Source organism: Corvus kubaryi, unplaced genomic scaffold (genome assembly GCF_017639235.1).
Source record: "Corvus kubaryi isolate FWS band 111438036 unplaced genomic scaffold, C.kubaryi_AGA036_p1.0 split3-73, whole genome shotgun sequence".
Taxonomy (NCBI): Eukaryota; Metazoa; Chordata; class Aves; order Passeriformes; family Corvidae; genus Corvus; species Corvus kubaryi.
Window position 1 is genome coordinate 29,281,068 of NW_024582091.1, and position 22,911 is coordinate 29,303,978.

Here is a 22,911-nt window from a genome sequence, read left to right on the forward strand (position 1 = left end):
AAAGAAGAAGAACGCGGACCTTGCCCTGAATAACTCACAACATAAATACATCAAGGAAAGGATGAATAAACGTAACAGAGAAGTACAAATACAGAGGTATCTGTATAGAAGTGCACAACAGGAAGCAGACAGATGCCATGCTAAAACCACAAGTTTGCTCATAAGCATCACTGCTTGAATGAGGCACTAGAAGATGGCAATATTACAACCTCTGAAGATCCAAAGCATCAGGGGGAACACACAGAAACTGAGAAAACTTCAGCATGTGGGATGATGGTGACTTACATACCACGGTGACAGGAATCAACCTCTCACTACTGACAGGGAAAGCAGTTGCAGGGGGGTGAGGGCCACACTGAGAGATGGTGGAGCTACATAAAGTAATGACAATGGGTTTAGCTTTGGGAAAAGCTTTGTCATTTTCTGAGCTATCATTGCAGCAATTTCTGCAATATAGATTAGAGTTTCATTTGAGCAAATCGGTGTAAAAGATGTCTATGACTTACACATTGTCCAGTTGTGAGCATTCAAAGTGGAGCCAGGCTGAATTGGAAAGCTGGGACATTTTTAAGTTTATATGTATAAGGGAGGAAGAGAGGAAAGAGGAGTCTGCACTGCTGTATTCACCAATGTGATGAGCACGTGCAAACCACACAGCAGGATTTGCAGGGACACATCCATTGCTTGTCGAGTTCTGAGACCCATTGCATCTCAGAAAAGACGCGAGTTTGCAAGTATTGTATAAAATCATAGAAACATAGAACATTAAGGGTTGGAAGGGACCTTAAAGATCATCTAGCCCTAACCGCCCCTTCCATGTGCAGGGACAGCTCCCACTAAAACAGGTTGCTCGAGGCCTTATCCTGCCTGGCCTTGAACATTGCCAGGGGTGGGGCATCCACAACTTCTCTGGGCAACCTGTTCCAGTGTCTCACCAACCAGAGTAAAGAATTCCTTAATATCTGACCTAGTCCCATGTGGACTGCCCCCAGCACTTTTGCATCTCTAGAAGCACCAGTAAATGCAGTTGTAACCATATAAAATGTATTTGGTTTTTTTTAGCTCATGCTGGTTCTGGAAATGAAAACAAATTTCAGGGAATAAGCACATGGGTACTTTCTCCAAGGCACTCTCCTTGGCTACAGCTCATCTCCTTTGAAATACTGCCACTCTGATGTTGATTTCAGTGGCAGCTTTATTAACTTTATTTCTCTTGTGGAGAACACATGCAGCTTGTTTTTATTGCACTGAAGTAGTAATTCCACCTCAAAAGAGAAAGCAGATCACTCCAGCCCAGCCCAGGACCCTAATCCTGCCTACACAAGTTATTCTGCCAGCACCAGAGAGGGGGGAGCACAGGGACCCCCCAGTCAGCAGAGGGGATACCAAGATGATGGTGAGGGCACCAGCACTCCTCACACACAGACCTGAGGCTGAAGGGCATCCCGGGGTGAGCTTCTTTCCTTGCTCCACTTTGCATAAATAATTGATTGGAACACAGACTGACAGAAAGATACCACTTTACAGCTCAGCGCTCAGACTAGTACCTGGAATGTGAAGAGATATGTCAGAGCAGGAAGGAATTGTACTTCCGTCAATCTGTGCTTTCAGAAGAGCTTGATAAAAGCAAACTTCGCCACTAGCAGCAGATATCATGTTGCCTCTGGCACCTGCTATTGTAGGCTTGACAAGGAGCTTACAGAGTGTTCTTACAAACCTGTTCACTTGCCCTTTACTGTTTGTTGTGGTTTCACCCCAGCCCCACACAGCCGCTCGCTTGCTGCCGCTCCAGTGGGACTGGGGACAGAATCAGGAGGGTAAAAGGTAGCGAGCTCGTGGGTTGAGACAAAGACAGTTTAATAGGGAAAGCAAAAGCTGAGTAAGCAAACAAAAAATTAATTCACTGTTTTGCATGGGCAGGCAGGTGTTCAGCCATCTCCAGAAGAGCAGGGCCTCATCACAGATAATGGTTACTTGGGAAGACAAACACCATCACTCCAAACATCCACCACTTCCTCCTTCTTGCCCCCACTTTATATACTGAGCATGATGTCATATGGTCTGGAATATTGCTTTGATCAGTTGGGGCCAGCTGTCCTGGTTGTGTCTCCTCCCAGCTTCCCATGTACTCCTAACTTCCCTTGCCAGCATGGCTGTACAAAAAGCAGAAAAGGCCTTGGCTCTGTGCAAGCCCTGCTCAGCAATAACAAAAACATTTCTACATTATCAACTCCGTGTTCAGCACAACTCCAAAACACAGCCCCATACTAACCACTGTGAGGAAAATTAACTCTACCCCAGACAAAACCAGCGCACCACTCAAATCATCTGCACTGCAATTGGAGGCAAGTAGTAACAAAACGGGTAACTAATGGGGGATTCTCTTACTGTTAAGACATTCCATGGTGAAAACAAAAGCTACAGACACCTTTACATACACCTACAGAAAGCATTCTGGCTCTGTAAATCAGTGCATTCAGAATAGGAGCTGAGAACAGGGTGTAAGTGCTTTGGAGTGAGCCCAGGTGCAACAGAGCATTTGCCTGACCTTCATCCTGATTTTAATTCTTCACAGCTGTATCAACTGCCTTTTTTGCACAACAGCATCCAACAGAAAATCAAAGTATTTGCTGGATCAAAAGCTAAACTGTTTTTATTGTTTAAATTAGTTCAGCCACACAAGAGAATTAATTATTTCAGGACTATCAGTTTTTATGTTAGCTTTGGCTTTGAGTCTTGAAGATACTGCACTGGAGAAGTACCTATAGAATTATGTTACATTTTTTGCATTTTTTTTAATGGAACAGTAATGTTTCACTTAGCCAAACACTGTCAGTTTCTGCTCATATATCTCTATCATTCCTTCAAACTGTATCTCCTTATCTTGACAGAGAAGTTTCCCATAGTTACTATCTAACATATCAATAGCAAGTACTTCCTTAAAAAACTTAGACATTTTGTAATTTATGTATGACTGCTTCTTTTTAAAGAATCAGTTATTCTCAAGTTTTTAGTATCCTTTTCCTTTAGCTTAGGAGTTAGTCCCACTTTATCTATAATTGTCTTTATCTACAGTGGTATCAAAGTTCTGTGGTCATTACTTTTAATTCTTTCATCCCTTATCAGTGCTACCTTGTTTTGCATGTCCTTACATTTCACCACTCAAACAAGGTTTTGTCTCTGCTTATTCCACTCAAAGATTAGCTTCTCAAATACAATCCTTTTAGAAGCTTACCTGCAGCATTATCTATCTAATACATGCCGGCTTATGGATAAATGAGAAGAAACGCTTTCTATTTTAAAGAAAATCAGTAAATGCAGCTAGCGTTAGCTACTATTTATATTCCTCACCAAAAATACTGTGTAAAAGAAGGGTTGAAAGTAAAAGCAAGTATCTCTTGCTTTTAAGGGTAAAAACATGAATAATTTAGTTATCTCAAAACAATGCTTGCGGGTCCCCTAGAAAATTCTGATCAATTCCAGTTACCCTTGAAATGCCTCCCAAAATCCCCCAGAGCAACCATAGATCTGTTCTGTAAGGAAGCTGTGCAGTAATTATGGAATTGAACCCAAGAAAGATTAGTAGTTTCAGCCTTCAATTAGATTATATCAATTTAGAGTAAACTATAGCATACGCCCTGATAACATCAACAAAATAATTGAACATTTAAAGAACAGCAGTAGTCTGAGTCAGCTGGTCTAGCAGTAAGAATCCTTTCTACAAGGGATGTTTCTAACAATCAAATAGTTGAAGCAAGTCATATGTCAAGAAGAATTTGGATTTGCTTCCTTTAATGTCCGAAATTTCACTGAAAGTTTTGTGATCTGCTCCTTTGACCTTATCTATGAAGTGATAGAGCCGGTGAAGCTAATCACCAGATAATTCCTCCACATGTAATTTATGTACATAATTTCAATTATTTTAGACAAGATATAGTGAACATGAGATCTCCTCATTACACTGCTATTAAGTACATTTGAGTACAAACAGTCCTTCATAAATTTAAACCTGCATACTTTAACTGATTACTGCAGTACCTAATTAATCATCTGAAAACCTACTTCAAGCTTAAAGAATAAATGACCTTAAGCATAAGGAGGACACCTTTTCATCCAAAAAAATTCCAAAGTAATACCTGAATCAAGAGTTAAAAATAAATAACTTGGATTGACATCTCCACTGCTGTAGATTTGGTATCTAGGGTCCATGCCCAGACTGGGAAAGTGTTGTGTGAGATACTCTGCAAACCTTTGGTTAGCCCCAGCCTCTGCACAAAGAATTTACAATATAAACACATGTGTTTGCACATGAGGGTCAGTTCACCCTCTGTAATTTCAGCTGCCCAGCTGTGCGTGCCAGGCTGCGGCGCCTGCACATGTCAAGGCCACCTCCTGTGTGGTTTGTGCTGAAGCATCTTGCATGGTTTGATTGTGTGGGCGGTTGTGCAGTCACAAGCAGGGGCACCAAAGGGGAAATGGAGAGGAAACAGGTAAATCTTGCAGTATCAAAGTATGGGAGAAAATAAGAGATGGTAAAGCAAGGTTTTCATGTCCTAAGAGAAGGAGTTAGAGAAGATGATTAGAATGTGCCTTTCTGAAGCACACTCCTTTCCGAAAGAGAGGAGGGAGTTGTCCATCTGCACTGATACTTGAAGAGCCATACATTTTCAGTTTTCCTTACAGAAAATTTCTGCTAACAAACCCCAGGGATTTTAGTTTTTACATTTTAGGTGACTCCTGCCTTGCAGGCTGACATAATTCATAGTTCGCTGCATTTTACAGTCCATGGGTGAGTCCATGGGTGCAACAGTGTACTGACAACTATTCTGAACATCCACTCCCTATTAGTCTCACAAGTCACTTTTCAGACCAGCTTTTCTTTTTTACAGTGCTATTGTGATCTTAGTCTCATGCTTATTTCTATGTATACACTTATGCTTAGCTATTTTTGTTCTGAATTTTTGTTTTGTTTTAACAAATGAATAAAACACATGCCAAAAATGTTCAGCTTTACAGCATGCAAGAAACCCTCTTTCCATGCACACAGTGTGTATAATTTAGAAAACTGCTGTTTCAGAGTTTTGTGCCTTGAAGTTTGAACAGCAGACATTTTTTGCAGTTTAGGCTCCATTCTGATTCTGTTGGATGCTCAGTTATGAGCAAGCTCTTTAAAAGCTTAAGGTATTTACAGGAAATGGAAGGGCCAGAACTAACTTACTTCCTACAGGACTAGCAAAGCTCCATTGATGATTTGGTTCCCTCATTGACTGGATAATCCTTCCCTGCAACTTTACTTTTAGGAGGTACTGCACAAGACATGATCTCACATACATGAATTACAGATCTTATGTAACTGTTCACATACAAAAGACCTGTGTGTTTAATTCTAGGCTGAGAACAGACTCAGCCATCAGATCTACCCTCTTTATTTCCCCCCTCTTCATTCCCTTTTTGGGAATTACTTGTAATGTCATTAATAGGAAACTGTCATTATACCATACCCTAATCTCTGGTTTCATGGGCAGAGCTCTCAGTGGCTCCATTAATGAAAAAACATTCCTCCATGATGCCATTGCCTACAATACTTTGAAGGCCAGTTATGGCATCATTAGTGACATATGTGTACGAAAATTATTTAAATTGACCTCCTCCAGGTGGGTTGTTTTTTGTGGGGTGCCTGTCCCAGATGCATCTGATCTGGGTTAGAATGCCTTAGCACTCATAGAACTGGCAATGACTAAAACTCCTCAATATGTGAATTTCTGTTTAACAAAATATCATTCCTTTCAATCTGCTTCACTGTTCTAGTTCCTCTGGAAGGCAAATGTGCCCTGGACAAATGAAATGCAAGAAATTCCTAAGAGGTTATCACTTGCATCTCTTCTACGTTGCCAGCTTGGAGGAAGAAAAGGAAACCTACCTTTTTGTGTGGAAGAAAAATCTGCTTTAACTCATCCAGCAGCTGTTTCCAGTATATGAAGATGACCTTGCCTGGAGTTAGAACATACCTTCTCTACATAGTATGAAAATGGATTAAAATAGTTCTATGAAATTCTTGGCTTAAGAAAATTGAGATTTTTTTTTTCCAGACAGATTTCTGATTGTTGTTGTGAAACTCTACTTTGTGGGATTAAAACACAAAATAATTTTTCATAAATTTATAGTCTGTATATTAATTAGGTTTTATTAATTGGCCTAGAATCCATTAGCTGACATCCTTGATTCAGTGTAACCCACTGAGGCTCTTTGTTTAGGAAACATTTCTGTAAAGCATTTCAGGATATTTCAATAGATGATTAAGGGACACATAACGCTTTGAAAAACAACGTTATGATTGTTTCCCTTTCCAGCCTGATCCAGTCTGGAGGGAAGTGCTTGATTGGAGGTAACTTTTGCAGCAGACAAATGCCATTTGCTGTCCCTATGAAAAACTGGTCCAAATCCAAATGGAAAACCTCCAGCAAAAAATAATTATAAATTCACATGTACTCAGTGGCAGGCTCTTGATAGCATATGGCACCTAAATATGCCAAGGATTCTTTAGAGCATACGCCATCACTTAGCAGTTCCTACTTGCCAAACTCCTGCTTGTGACATCCCTCAGGGATCAAGCTCCTATCTGAGCCCTGTGCAAGCCCTAATCTGGCTTCTGCTGCAATTTTTCCTTTCCATAGGGAAGGGACACCCCAATTGCAAGAGCTCAGCTTCTCCATGTCTTTTGTGATAAAATGGCATCTTCCCTTGCATGGTCTGTGCCATCATGTACATTACAAGGGATCCACCTGGAGGTTTTATGGGCTTTCTTCAGACATTTCTAAACACTCCATAACAAGGGTTTTGCAGGTTCATTCTTCCCATTTTAATGTCATCTTACTTTTATGTTATTTTCTAAATCTTAGGTTAAAAAATTATGTCTTGACATAAATATGTGTGCTTTTGTCAAACCTGTGACTTTGGTGAAGAAAGAAAAGGCTCACACACTAGTAATGCTGAAATATTGTGTGAAGCAAGGTTTGTACAAAAATACAGTATTTTTGTTAGGCTAACTGATATATTTGGAAAAAAACCACCAAAGTTTACAGTCCTTTATGAGCCCTACTTCAGATTTGAAGTAAAAACAGCAATCCTGAAAGATCTAACTTCCAATCAAGCTTATGCTTTATCCAAATTTGTCCAATATATTTAATCACTCTCCTTATCAGATGCCAGCAAGACTATGTCTGACACAGACTTGGGATTTAGCAGGTTTTGGTTGGAAGTGTTTACCTTAGGTTAAAGCACACACCATACAGCATGCCCCTGGGACTTCTCACATGGGCAGGTTTGGGTGCTATCGCTCATTCTTTCTGACACAGAAGTGATGGAATGGTATATCATGCCTTTAGTCCTGCACAGGAATCCCCACCAAATGCTAGGGAGAGTTTACATAAAAACTGCTGGCAGGAAATGGCCACAGTGATTCACCTTCTTAACATCGCACTGCAAAGCTGTGCATCTCATGGGTCAGCATGTATGTCCAGTACAGAGATTCTGGAATGTTTGTAAATTTTTTGGTTTTTTTTTTTTGGAGGGGGGAGGTGGTTTTGGTTTTTTGGTTTTTTTTATTGTTGCGTAGCTCACAATTTCCTGCTTATGCACATTTATCCTGGGACTCTGTCTGTTCTGTTACCATCAGGTCTCCTAAAGTCAATAAAACCCCCATAGGTCATAATTTTATGCAAAAGCAAAGACATCAGCTCCGATGTGAAAATTTGTACAGAATAGGTTTAATAGGACATCATCTTTTATAGTTACCACTTTAAATTACCTAGCTGCCAAAAGCACACATAGATGAGAAATTAATGGATACGTAACATCATTCTCGATTAAATCATTGCTGTTAATATAATGGAAATGAACTATAACGTTTCCTTTCATTAGTTTGAAAAGACCAAGAATAGAGACATTACACAAAATTGCCAAGAGCCAAGAATATTGCACCTTACTGTGGGGCAATTACCTTGTAACCACAGCTGGGAATTCTGACATCAGCTGACTGACCTAAAATTTACAAAATAGGGAAGGGTGCAATCTATGGTTCTTACAGGGATTTGCAGACTGGCTCTGCAGTACTCTAGAGCTCTAAACTGCAACTATAGGGTTGGATCTTCATTTCTTTTGACCCTCCAGGAGCAGAGAGCAGTTGTTTTTGATGACATTTTTAAGGAAGACAAGTTCCTACACAAAATGCTGAGCATTACTGTCTTAGTTACATCAGAATTTAAACCTGAGTCAGTGGGAAGATGGAATCAAAGAAATACACCACAAGTAGCTGACAGTATGCAGAAAGGATTTACACTTTTGTCTGAACACTTTGACTCTCGTAGGGGAAAAAAGAAGTCCAAGCCACAAGCCAGATAGCACACCCTGGATTGAGATACATTGAAACACTTATTTTAATGCACAGTTGCTAAAGCTGCCCACCCACTCATTTTTGCTCAAGTGATCACTATGGCATAAGTCAGGCAGGATTTTTCTGCATAGCTGGTTAAACATGCCAATTTCACAGGCTGCTTTCGGAAAAGGTTTCTGCTCTTGCTGCTTGGTTTAGCAGATGCTGGCTTGCAGTTCTGCACTCACAGTAGAGGATTAAGGAGACAGAAGGATCTTCAGGAAGGAATATGGCAATTGTCCAGTGTAAGCCCAGCTGCATCCAATAGGCATTCCCATCAAGGACTGCCCCCCGTTCTGTTATCTATTTGTCAAATCAACTTGACAATAATCTTCTGCTTGGAAAAATAACGAGCCTAGTTCAGCATTTAAGGAATAGGATTAGCTACTCCTGAAGATATGATGGAGAGGATGGAGGCAAGCAGGTAACAGCACAAAGCAGATCAGTGTGATAAGACACAAAGGTTTTGAAAGTACACTGGTTTGTGTGTTTGTAATTGCTTGAGTGCAAAGGAAAATAATCACAACCAAAACCATATATATGCCTTTCAAAACCTTACATCTCCAGCTGGCACAGCTAGTAGATATGTCAGAGAAGCACTAATAAGCAGAGAGAAAACTCTAGGGGGAATCTTTCTGTTCTCCATCTGTCATGAAGTAAATAGGTCTTATTGATCATCTACCACTTGATTTATACTAAATGCTTTCAAGCATTTCCCATTTATAATTTTCAAATACAAGAATAATTCAATTTTGATTTAGGGGAATTACACAAGAAGAGGTAATTTTTTCATCCAACCAGCAGCACTCAGCTGCACCACAGATATTAAGAAAATGAATAGAATGTTTTAGCTTTAAAATAGTAGCTGCCTGAGTTTCGAGGTCTTGGGTGGTAGTCTGAATAATGCAAGACGAAGAGCAAAAAAGCTTCAGTGCTGGCTGTAGTTGAGTTTTTACTGTTCCTAATACTGGGTCACAGAAGATACAAAGGTTTTACAGCCCCACTATAAAACAGCTCTTTATCTTTTCTCCACTAATTCCGTGGTGTCACATTTAACAAAACTAGGAAACTGAAGATAATATGGATGTTTGCAGATTAGCTGTCAGGTAATAAATAACACTAATTTCACATACCTACAAATGGAAAGGCACCTTATCACTGTTTAAGTTTCTCGCTCTTTGTAATGCCTGCAAACATTTTAACCCAGGCAAATTAGGGTATTGTTTTTGCTGTTTTTTCACTGGGATAAAATACACAGTCATAATATCCTTTTATCAAATTTCATGGTATAAAAGGCCCGTGGTGCTTAATTCAAGCTGTATGTTGTCAATGCAATTCCAGAATTCCTGTTTTGGAAGATGTATTTATCTTACCTTTTAGTCGTCTCGTCTTTTCACAGTGCTCTAAGTACCACTTGCCCAAGAAGATGCAGCTGTGACCCTGCCCAGTCAGTGCAATGCTACAGAGCTACAGAGATCCCCAGAGAGATTCCTTTTACCACCAGGAGACTCTACATCAGCCATAGCAAAATTAAACAACTCCAGGTAAGAAAATCCAGAAAAAGTACTTTTTGTAGTGCACTGTAACTTAAAGTTGGACTTCCCAGATGGTGGTGGTGTCTAGTGAGGAGAGAATCTTATTCCATGTTCTAAAAACTGATGAAGAGCTGCCAGATCTGGTTTTATTTTTACTCACTCTTTAAGGATATGTAAATATATTCCTGTAGTGTTTTCACATTCCTGCAGTCTGCAAGCACTAGTTCATGCTGTCACAATGATATTTTGTATGAAACTCAAAAAAAATAGTGCTTTACACCTAGCAGCCAAAGGCTGACTTCTTTTATATATGGTCAAATAACCATTGACTTTCAGAGTAAGTTGTTAAAAGCTTTTGCTATTTTTGACACAATAGAACACTTTTTCACAGTAAAATGAAAAGTTTTATGTCATTAGTAAAATTTCCCTAATGAATTAAATTGAAGCTCTTTTCCCCCTCTGGAGCTGCAAGTGTTAGGTACAACTGCGATTAGAAATGGCAGAGGAAGTAAGTTTGAGTCTAAAGCAAGCATGAGATGTTTCTATAAAAGCAATGCCAGGCCTATTTAATAACTCCCAAAAAATGAGAGCAGCTTCTAACCAAAGCTGCCAGCTATTTGTGCTATTGAAAAAGTTTATTCGGGGTTTCCTGAGGCATCACTGGTTTGCATTATTAAAGGCAATCATTTTGCACTGCACTCTGGAATGGTACTTCTTTGTTTCTTACCCTGAAATACCTTTATTTAATAAATTCATCTTGTATAGATGGGCACAAGAGAAATATAACCACCTGTACTACACATGCTTACTGTGTATCAATTTACTACAAATAATAAGAAATGTGCACTTCAAATGAGATACATTTTATCTTACGAAGAATTTAACTGCTCTGAAACGCATCTTTGATTTCGCTCTCAGGACTACATAAAACAGGCTGGAAGGCAGCTTAGAGCAGCATCTGGAATACCTGTTGCCCACTGAGAAATAGTCAGTGATTGTACAGTTTATCTCTGAGAAAGAGTTTACTCTTTTAGCAGCTACTAATATCTCTGGTTTTCTTGTTTTATCTCACATACCCAGAAGAGCCAAACATTGGTGTGATTTAGCTATATTCTAGGCAAACAAAAGATTTGTCAAATGAATTCTGTATTAGGAAATATGTTTTCTGTGCAAATTCTTCCTTCCTCCTCCCCACTATTTTCTTTCCAAGACAAGTAAGATGAAACATTTTCCCTTTCTTAGGCTAGTTGTCCATACCTGTCAGCAACTCCTCAGTTACAAGTAAAGTGGCCTTTAGGTTCTGACTAGAGCAAAAGACAAGTGTCATAAAGCATTTAAATGCTGGATATAAGTGAATGAAGTGGTGGGATAAATTCAAAACCAATGGTGTGGGAAACAATCTAAAAAGAGAGTTTTTCACTTTATACATTAATTCCACTGGCTGTGAGTCTGTCTTACTGCTACTACTGACTTTGCACTGAAAGGAAAAAAGTCCTTTCACGCTATGTCTCTGTAGTTATGCAGGCTGTTTCCTTGAGATTATACTGGGTCTTTGGGTATATTTTTTTACTTTTTTTCCCCATGAAACAAATTATACTTCTGAGGTCTTGACATCATAAATACCTGTGCTTAATTTTACACACCTGAGCAATTCCACTGGCACATATTATAGTGCTTGGGGAAACATGTCAGCTTGTAAAATACATGTCTGCAAGCACTGAAAGAACTCTATAGGACTTTAGGGTTTTGGTGTGGGATTCTTGTTTGTTTGGCTGGTTCGATTTGGGGGCTTTTTATTTGCTCGGTTTTTAAAATTCCTTTATTTACCTACTCATAGAGTACTTTCCTAAAGAAGTTGAATGGAAGCCTAGACTTCCCACAGCTGACCTCCAAGAAACTTTTATGTGTAAGCATTCACAAATACTGTAGTTTGGCAATTAGGTGCCTCAGAAGAATAAAAAAATATTGTTTCAATTACTTCTGCACCTTAATTTGCATTGATTATTATTAAAATTGTGAAGAAATAATAATTTTAAAGGAATATATGTTTGTATACTAAATCAGTCTGTTTTAAAGAAAAAAGAAAAAAAGGATTTTTTTTTTTTTTACACAGGTCAGTTTTGTATTTGTTTTAACAGAGTTGATCAGCATTGAAAACAGTTGCTGGGATTTTTGCTTTTGATAATTTTACAACCCAGGGTTTGCTATAAAAAGACTTTATAAACAAAGTCATAGACAAAACTAGATTAATTTTAGCATCTTTTTTTCAGTATTTTCTGCTTCCTCCTTGATTTGAAGATCAATGATAACCTGTTTACTCTCACTTTAAGATTTAGTTTATTTCTAACTATATTAGTAAGTGGGGTTTTATCTGTTAAAAGAAAATCATCTACTTTGCCCCCAGGATAGGGGACTGTTCTTAAAAAACTGCTTATAACAAATCCCAGGTCACACACAGCAACTTGAAAAGCAAAAAAAAGAAAAAGTCATTAAAATGACAAATTCCTTAAAATGTTTGTATTAAAATAACAGCATATTAGATCCACTTTCAGTAGATCAGTGTTTTAAAATATAAAACTATAATAGTATCACTTTACAGGCAATCCAGTTAGAGAATAAAACACCACTTCCTAGCGAAAAAAAAGGAGCTGGTGGGCTTTCAAATATGTCTTAATTCACGTTAGAAAGACTGGGTAGTTTGTAAAAGCATGGATAAATGTTTAACTCTCAAAACAGCACGGTCACAGAGCTTAGCAAAGCATACCAAATAGGTGGAAAAGAGAAATTATAATAATCCACATTAAGAAGTCTAACATCATTACAGAGTAAATGTGTATACATTGACCTTCAAGTAGCACTCTGTCACTTAATAAGATGAAAATTAAGCCTCTTAGAGACATACAGAAATCAACTGAGGAAAAGCAGAAAATATTGCTTTTGAATTTACAGGAGAAAATGTGTTGAATTGTGAAGGTTCATAATTGTTTCAATTTCCATAAGATGGTTTTATAATTACATGTGATTATGTTTTTGTGCTCTTGACCAATGTGGCTCTTTCCTATGTACAAGATCACCTTCCTAATCATGACCAAAACTGGACATCAGCAGTTCTGATATTGCTATATAGCTATATATGCACAAACCACTGCATTACAGAAAAAAATATATATAATTTAGACAACTTTGTTATTTACTGTTGAGAATATAAGGGTTTTTAATGGGGGTACATTCCCTCTTTGAATTTAAATATAATTGATAGAGAAACCTGCTTCAATAGAGGTTCCATATCTATACTCTCTCACTAATTGCATCAAATTTTGCAATTCAGAAATTGCTTTGCAAGACAGAATAAAATTAATCTGAAAGATAAACTAAGGATACCACAGCAAAATGAAATCCGACTTGTCTTTCACAGCTGTGCAGGTTTTAATTTTAACAGAAATTAAAATGCAGTCTGTAGCTAAGATAAAGAGATACAGCCCAAAAATATGCAAGAGTTGGACAAATGAAGCTGTAAGACATCTTTTAACAGTCAGCTTTATGAACTGATTTCACTTACACAAGTATGATAGCCAAATGTACCCAACCAGGATTATAGAATAAAATTACTACCCAGCACCTGTACTGCAAAAGGACTTGTACTGCCCTCCATGCAGATTCCTGACTGGGATGAGGGGTTATGCTGTACAATAGGCTTTACAGCTTCCCCCAATGAGAGTAAAATACCATGCTCTGGGGGAAATAGCATAAAGAATATAGTGTTACTTTAGTGTCTCTTACTGGCATGGTACTCCTGAGACCTGTAGTGAGATGTTTTTGGACATGGGAAGGGAAAACAGGTGAGGACACTCCTTCGCACTATTCCTGTGCAGAACACCTGCTCATCTTGGTTTTTTGGGGGGATTCCCATATAAATGGTTTTTTAAGACTCAGTCACTGAGGTCAGTGGGAAGTATATCTGGCAATTTCAGAAAACCAGTTTTAACAACTGGTGTGCTTGGAGAACTCTCTGGCTCACCCTCACTGCATGCTTCCTCCTATCTCAGCTCAGAGAAAGCTGCCAGATTCACTTAGGTTTGCTGCTTTAACTTGAGACAAAAGATGGCAAGCTTTGCAAACAAGCACGTTCCAACAGAGCAGAAAAATAATGAAACAATTGTGTGCCTCTTGATATTAGCCATAGTCAACATTTAAGTACCATTTACCACTGCAAAGCATCTGTTTATTACCAACTAATAAAAACTAAGTTTCTGTAAAAACAATCTGTTCCACAGAGGTGGTTTTTCAGGCCAGGTTGATCTGACACTTTTGGTTTGGTAATCTTAATAGGTGAGGCTTTTATTTTAAAAAAGAAGGAGGTAGTGGGGTAGAGAAAAGTGTCGGTGTCAGATTTTAGTTTTCTGCCAAAACAGGAGCAAGAGGTAAAGATATCCATGTGTACTCCCTCTGGGGAATACATGCTGCAGTGACAGTACTGCTGATATATGGAAATGGCTGTATCATGAGCTCAAAACTGCTCTAGCAAGCACCACTGAGCACAATGAACATTAACAACCATCTACTCTCTGCAAAGATTTCTGCCACTGGGGATATTAGTGTTCCATTTTATATAGGCTATCCACCAGGAGGAAATAAAAGGAATATTCCTTCTTCAAATGTATGTGGTTGTGCAAAACCTGACATGGCACAGACTTAAACCACAAAATTCTAGAAATGTAAGTAAATACTGGCAAGCCACAGGTACTTATAGTAATAACTCTACCATTACCACTTAGTTTCTCATTCTAAATACATTGTTTTTCAGTATATACTAGCAATTGTCCAAGCATCCAGAAGGAGTAACCAGTGAAGATATCTATAAATGTACTGTCATATTAATTTTTTTTTTCCTCTTTAAGTTTACTGACTTCAGGAGAATGACAGTCCTTGAAGAGCTGGTCCTGTCATGCAGTGGCACAGAATCAATAGAAAACAACACTTTCAAAGCTCTGAGTACCTTGAAGTCCCTGGAACTCTGCAAAAATCAGCTAAAGCAAATACCCACCTTTCTCCCATCTGGCCTCGAAATTTTAAAGCTCGCTGATAACTCCATAAGTGCTCTGCATGCATCTGATTTGGCAGGTTTGATGAAACTAAGGGTGCTTGATCTTCGGAACAACTTGATTGCAACTCTGCCTCCGAGTGCATTTTCTTCCCTTTACAATTTACAAAGTCTGATCCTGGATGGCAACAACATGGAATCTGTGTCTGCACCACTCAGGCTTCCTAGGCTGAAGTATCTGAGCATGGCTGATAATAAACTGAATATGCTCCCAGCCAACTTCTTTGCATCTTTCCAAAGTCTACATTTTCTCAGCTTAAGTGGTAACTTTCTGACAAAAGTGCCTCTTGACCTACCTAAATCCCTGCTGTCACTAAAATTAGAGAAAAACCAACTTAAAATGGTGAGACTTCAAGATGTGAAACACCTAGAAAACCTGTCTGAGTTCCTTCTGTCAGAAAATCAACTGATGTCAATAGATGGTGCCCAGCTTCTTCCTAACTTAACAACACTGGAGCTCTCTAAGAACCAGCTCCACACCGTGCCCCTCAGGCTGCCTGGCAGGCTGCAGAAACTCGACTGCAGCAATAACCTGATTCAGACGGTGACAGCGCAGGACTTTCAAGGACTTCAAGGCCTGAAGCACTTGTTTCTTGACAACAACGCTGTCAGCACGTTTGAGGCGGGAGCTCTCCAGCAGTGTGCGCAGCTTTCCAATCTGGCTCTGGAACAGAATCTCCTCAGCTCTATTCCACTGAGGCAAGTGAATCTCAGGACAGCTGGTTCCAAGGTGTCATCTCTCCTTCCCTGCAGTATGAGAACGAGAGCCAAAAATTGGTATTCAGACCCAGTCGTGGTAGAAGTCTGTCCATACCATAAACCCACTGTCGTAACTAGCACTAATTAGCACTCCTGTTAACAGTCTCAGAGTAGAAGTAGAGCTGCTCTCATTACATCTGTGGCCCCCAATGAATCTGCTCATTTTGCATCTCTCCCTGCCCCGAGACCATTTTTTTTAATTAGCACACCAATAAGGAGAACCTGCTAGGAAAATGTAACAGACTTACTACCAAGGTTATACTGCTACTTAGATTTACCTGCCCCCATAAAAGAAAAATAATAGAGTATTTGATTAAAAGGATAGATAGCAATTTTAAAGCTGATGTGACTACCAAACCATGCAAGTTTATTATTGTTAAAATATTAAGATTTTGGGAGCTGAGTCTGATCAAAAAGAATGCACTTTTTTAGTGAAACTGGAATTCCCAGCTTCCTTAAATTCACACATTACAAGGTATTTGGAATGCATATAAAGTCTCGAGCTTCAGGCTATAAGAAAAATTCCAGTCGACAGAGTACAGAAGAAACATCCCTTGGGCACACTGTGTTCATTAATGCTCTGCTTAGAGGATGTCTCACATTCATCTGAGTGCTGGAACTGGCCATTATCAGGGATGGCATATTAAGCCAAATGGTGGCTGTTCTGATATAAAGTGGCAATTTTATTATTAAAAAAAGCTGTGCAATAAGATGGCATAAAAATAGTGAAGTAATTCCATTAACATCAACTTCTTTAACAAAACTGGACTGTTAGACTTTATTTTTATGCCTTGTAGATAGTTTTAACTAGCCTAAATAAATAATGCAGCAAAATTTCAATTCATTTAGCATCATGTCCTTTAGCATTTGAATCTATTTGGCAACAGCTTTATAATCAGAAAGTGATTTAGTGGTGTATAAATATTTGATTTCAGTCTAGCTTGACAGGAATGTTTAATGCTTTCTAGTTACTTTAGTATTGTCTAATCCATCTTATTTTACAACCTTCATAGTCAAGAGAATTAACAGCATGGAGTTTTCTACTAGCCTTTAAATAGTATGACTTTTAAGGAGATTTTGGGGACCTTTCATTCCAAGAGTAAATACAGATTTCCAGGGAGGGCTGTAAACATAAAAGAGGTGAAGGAAATGACAAAATATAAAATCTATATACTTAATTTAATTGTCTGATGATGACCAGGTACACATGGATATACGGAAAAAAAATTATTACTTTTGACTTTTATCTGAGAACTATGTCAGGTGTAAAAGGTTAAAAAAATATGATTGATATGCTAAAGTGAATAGGTCTTGGCAGCTTTTTGGCAGAAAAGAGGAGAAAGAAAGCTTCTTTCTCTTCTGAGAAGAAAATAATCCACAAGTCCAAGTATTTTCAGGACTTTTAGAGAAGACCTGTACTTCATAAAATCCCACAGGGTGCGGTGAAAATGCAGGGAAGAATCTGATGATATTCCTTAGAGTGGCAATAGCACAGTGTGGCTGTCATGGTCAGCTCCTGAGTGAGCATGGCTCCTCTTCCAGCTGTAGGGTCACTCATCACGTCCTCAGTTGCGTTATTTTTTCTAGATCAACACAGCCTGAAGTCAAACAGTATAGCCATAAAGTTTAAGTCTAACATTAGTACAATAAGACTCTTCATAGGTTTAAGGACCTGCTGGTCAGGCTTTGGACTATAATCAGTCTGGATAAACCTCTTGGGTGATTTCCCGCTGCCTCTGACATCAGTGGCACTAGGGTTTTACCCCAGACTACCCTTCTGACATTACATATTGGGCAACTATAACTGCTGTGGTTAGCTTTCAAAACAGATTTATTGCAGTCACAAGCATTTGGTAAGGTCAGTTTTTGTGAAGTGAATCACCATTCAATACATGAAATTCTCATCTCCCCAGGAAAAACAGCACAATACAGAACTGCCCTACTCTTGACATAGTGACATTAAACTTGTCAGGTTTTCACAAATCTGGGAACCATCTTTCAGCTTGAGAGGTTCAAAGTCAGCTTCACAAAAAACAGTCAGTGAGGGTCATGATGTATCCTCTTACTGATTTTCAAAGGTATCTCATATCATTACAGTGAGATAAACTATCCCATGAGCCATTACCAGGTACCTTTGTGGTGTACTGCTTCTATTCTAGATAGATCTTGGTAGTATTATTATAATTTCCCTGAGAGCTTCAGTAAGTTTCCTTAAAATCTGTAACCTTGACTTAATTTCATCACCTTGCATGCTACCATAGTGAGGTGATTTTTAAGATACTTTCAAATTAATTTTATTAAAGATATTCCATGCCAATGCTTTTCTGTTAAGCACTTGTCACTAACTATATCAGAGGGAAATTAAAAAGTCATAAGTGAGCAAGACTTTTGAAATTAAAGTATTTTCATATAAATTTGTAATGTATATTAAAATAAGAATTATACTGACCTGTCTAGTATCATATCCAGAGATTATCAGCTTTTTCTCTTCTTCCAAATGTAACCAGTTCTAAGTCTCAAAAGTACTATTTAAAAAGACTGTCAGAAAGCACTTATATTTTCCCTGCTGCTGATTTCTTAACAGATTATCATCAGATGAACTACTGCTGTGATGATTAATGTTTGAGTCTGATGGGAGCAGGAGAACAAAATGGAAGAAAAATTATAATTCTTTATGAACTAAAAAGCGTTTTTAAACAAATCATATATAGAAGTACCTGAAGGAGCAGTGTTGCCACAATTGTCTAAACTTTTGGTCTTTCATGGTGCTATAGTTTGGTCATTGGCATTGAAGAGTACAAAAAGCATTTTTAAATTTGACAGTAAATTAAACAGCTAATTTTCTCCATAGTACAGCACAGGACTGCTGTTTAATTCAACTGCATGAACAGTCAGTACATGTCAAAACTGCAGTAATTTGGGAAAACAGTTCTAGGGTGCAGATACAGTACACCTATAATGTAAAAACAAAGAACAAACAAGCAAACAAATAAACAAACCTAACCCAAACCCAATACGAACATCTTTCTTTGCAGAAGATTGCATTTTTTAGTGATAACTTTATTTTAGTACATCAGATGTGCCTGGACCAAATACCACTTACAGAAACAGTATGATGAACATAACACCTTTGTATTGTTTTATTTTTATTTAGACTTCCAGACACCCTTGCTAGATTGGATCTAAAAGGAAATGACATAGAGGATGTTGGAGAACAAGAGCTGAAGGACTTGAAACAGCTCCAGGTTTTAAATTTACGGAATAACAAGATTTCTCTCTTGGATCGCAAAGTCTTGGAGTATTTACCTCGTCTTCGTCATCTGTATTTGGATGGAAACCCTTGGAACTGCACCTGTGACCTTCTCAGAACCAGAAGAGCACTGGTGGCCAAAGGGACGGATGTCTGGGGAGGGCAGTGTGCAGCGCCAGCACAAAGCCGAGGAGAAAGTTGGATGTCTTCCAAGAAGATTCTGCAGCAGTGTGAAGACAATCTGTCTTCAATGGAAAGAGGCAAAGAAGATAGAAAGAAAATGAAACCCAATGAGGCCTCCAGTGTTGGAGTGAACACAGATGATGACTACTATGATTATGAATTAGATTAATGCCGCAGTTTATCTGTAGTGAACCTGAAAGTTGTCTAGAGCTGCCCATTGGCACCAGTGTTTCTACTGACAAGCAGTCTTCTCATCTGTCATTAGCTTTTCCTGGCCTATTTGTACTACAAGAGGTAATAGCCAGTGACAGAAGGGCTACAGTAAGGGTGCCATTGTGAAACTGAATATTGTAAAAAAAAAGAAAAAAAAAAGATTTGATTTGTTTTTCTATGCCATTAGTACTATGTAGTTTAAGGAAAGCAAGAATACAATTACTAGCTCTTAGAAAAGCAGTCTGTAACTCTGTATGGACCTTTTATAGTAGAACATTCTGATAGTTGCATAAAACCCCTACAAATAAAATTCTGCAATACCACAAGACACCATTACTAGGAGTCTGGCATTCAATACATTTAAACTCATGGGTCTGCAGGTCGACATGCAGAGTTACACTGATGTGAGCAATTTCTTGGGATTGTTCAGAAATTCTTGCTTTTGAGAAATCGGTTTCAGTTTTCCTGAAGCATTTCCCTCTTTTATTTATTTTAGACTGTTTTAAATAACATGAGACTAAATTAGCTGATCTCCAGCAAAACACAGACAGCTTATCTTCATCACAGCAAGTGAAATAAACAGAAGAATCAGTGTCCTGGTTAATGAGATTTAATACTAGTTCTGAAGTTAATTAATAGCAAGAAATGAAAACACTGAGGTCAAGTTGACCGGATTCTATTGCTGTAAACAAAAGAAGGGAGATTCTCAGGAAATGGATCCTGGCAAATATTAGGATAAGGTGAAGTGAGATAAAGCTTTTGTAAGAGTTTATTTTGGTATCTGAATACCTAATTTGCTACAATATAGCTCAAGATGCTGTGTATATACTTTTAGGTTAGGTGTACTTAACGTTCAAGTACACACTGCAAGTGTCCCCCTTCACTAGCTGAAACTTTCCAGACGTTTGTGCACACACACACACAAAATGACTTAATGCTATATAATTAATGCATTAACTCTGATATACACACAAATTTTATCAAGCAGTTCCCAAAGTGCTTGAAAACTAAACAAAGCTGGATTAGTGAGACCACTAAAACCAATGACTTACAAACAGTCACTTAAGTTAGTTCATGATCTCAGATGATAACTGATGAGTAATTACATCAGGAAATTACTTTTCAAAGCAGTTTCTATTATCTTTTATCTTCCGTTGGCATTCAGTAACTGTGTAATCACTCACCTCCACGGAGGCTGATTTCTCAGGTGTCAGAGTGCAGCTATTTGGTTATGTCTCCTACGCAAATGTGATTGACACATGGGTTTCTTAGGTCACCCAACACATTAAGCTATACAACCGGTATAGAGAGACCTATTATAGACTCATTTTTCTTTACATTCCCTTATCATCAGACTCTGCAAAGGAATCTGCACAGGTTGGATCAATGGGCTGACGCCAACTGTGTGAGAGTGAACAAGGCCAAGTGCCAGGCCCTGCCCTTGGGTTGCAACAACCCCTTGCAGCACTACAGGCTGGGGCAGAGTGGCTGGAAAGATGCCCAGCAGAAAAGGACCTGGGGGTGCTGGTCAACAGGGTGTGAGCCAAAGTGTGCCCAGGTGGCCAAGGCCGATGGCATCCTGGCCTGTATCAGCAACAGTGTGGCCAGAAGGACCAGGGCAGTGATTGTCCCTCTGTACTCGGCACTGGAGAGGCCACACCTTGAATGCTGGGCTCAGTTTTGGGCCCCTCACTACAAGAAAGGCATTGAGGTGCTGGAGCATGTCCAGAGAAGGGCAGTGGAGCTGGTGAAGGGCCTAGGGAATGAGTCCTGTGAGGAGCAGCTGAAGGAGCCGAGGTTCTTTAGCCCGGAGGAGGTTCCAGGGGGAGCTGATCACTCTCCTCAACTGCCTGAAAGGAGGCGGTAGCAAGACTCGGGTCAGTTTCTTCTCCCACGTGACAAGTGATAGGACCGGAGGAGATGGCCTCAGGCTGCACCAGGGGAGGTTTAAATTGGATATCGTGAGAAATTTCTTCATGGAAAGCGTTGTCAAGCATTGGCACAGACTTCCCAGGGAAGTGGTGGAATCATCACCGCGGACATGTTCAAAAGTTGCGGATGTGGCACTTAAGAACATAGTTAAGCCATGGACTTGGCAGTGCTGAGTTAACAGTGGGAGCTGATGATCTTAGAGGTCGTTTCCAACCTTAATGATTCTATGATTCTATGGTCAGTCACCCAAATCTTTGGTAGCTAAAGATTTAGATATTTATGAAACAGCACAAGCCTTCCTTGCAGTTCGACTGTGTTATTTCTGCTGGCTAATGCTGGTCTGTATTAGAAGCCTGGGAAGTAGTTATTTTCTGAGCAAGAGAAATATTTTCGTGATACAGAATTCTTCATTCAATTTTATATTGGCAGATTCTTTTAATATAGTGCTTTAAACATCTCCGTAGCATCTCAGTCCACCCGTCAGTCTGACAGCATCGGGCAGGCATTAGCTCTTACTTAATCTTCCACCTGCAGCGGTGTTTCCATCTTCGGACCTGTGGGCCGCTACAAGCCAAGGCAGGAAAAGCCTGGGAGCCGCAGCTTTTGTGGGAGACTGTAAATCGGGGTGTGCAGCCCCGAGGCCTCGGTGGCTCGGCGCGGTTCCGGGGCTGCGCTACCCCCGTTTCCCGAGCCCGCTCTGGGGAACCGCCCGGTGAGCATTTGCAGCGAGCTCTGAGGGTGCAACCTCCAGTTCAGGAAAAACACCCGTGAGGCCCGGCTGCTTCTGTGGCATTCAGATGCTTCCTCCCCCCACCCCTGCTTCCTACATCAGCGTGAACAAGGCGCTGCCGACGCTAGGAAGATCAAGGCTGGGATGGGACAGAGGGAGAATCTTGGAGATCGGTCCCTGAAACAGCCCGCAGGTTCGGCAGCCTTGCGGGCAGAGGTCTGGAGCCCCGGAGCCAGACACGAGCGGGGAGAGGTCACGCCCCGCCCCCGGCCCCGCCCTGGCGCCTTCCCTCCCGCCCCCGGCCCCGCCCCGGCGCCTTCCGTCCCGCCCCCGGCACTGCGGGGCCGCCGCCAGCAGCGGCCGCCAGGGGGAGCGGCCCCGCCCTGACCCCGCCCCTCCCGCAGGGCCGGCCCGACCCGGCCGTTCCCAGCCCCGCCTCCTGCCCTGGCCCCGCCCTCCCCTTCCCTACAGGCCACGTCATTCGCGCTCCGCGGGCGGAAGTGACGTCAGCCCGCGCGGCGGCCAACGAGCGGCTCGCGTGTGGCGGGTTGAGAGGTGAAAGATCAGGCGGGGCGGCGGGAAGATGGCGGCGCTGGCGGTTGCCGGTCGGGGGACGCGGGCTCCGTGAGGGGATGGCGAGACGGGCGGCGCGCAGCGGCTGAGGCTCCCCCGCGCGCTCCTGTCGGTCGGTCCCATGAGCGGGGCGGGCGGCCTGGCGTGGCGCGCGCTGCACGCGCTGGTGCGCGCCTTGCTCTGTCTGCAGCGCGCGCTTCTCGC

General features: G+C 40.4%; 1 protein-coding gene across 1 annotated transcript; it reads left to right on the top strand.

The window, feature by feature from the left end:
* The first annotated feature begins 9,789 nt into the window (after positions 1-9,789).
* LOC121659334 (nephrocan-like) lies at positions 9,790-19,523 on the top strand. The gene is made up of 3 exons (XM_042017317.1): positions 9,790-9,975; positions 14,865-15,766; positions 18,981-19,523. The coding sequence occupies exons 1-3, from the start codon at positions 9,790-9,792 to the stop codon at positions 19,426-19,428; spliced, it is 1,536 nt and encodes a 511-aa protein (XP_041873251.1). The 3' UTR covers positions 19,429-19,523.
* Positions 19,524-22,911: the final 3,388 nt, after the last annotated feature.

Coding starts and splice junctions, on each gene's coding strand:
- LOC121659334 (XM_042017317.1), top strand. CDS start 9,790: ATGTATTTATCTTACCTTTTAGTCGTCTCGTCTTTTCACAGTGCTCTA. Junction 9,976..14,864: donor GCAAAATTAAACAACTCCAG/GTAAGAAAATCC, acceptor TTCCTCTTTAAG/TTTACTGACTTCAGGAGAAT. Junction 15,767..18,980: donor CTCAGCTCTATTCCACTGAG/GCAAGTGAATCT, acceptor ATTTTTATTTAG/ACTTCCAGACACCCTTGCTA.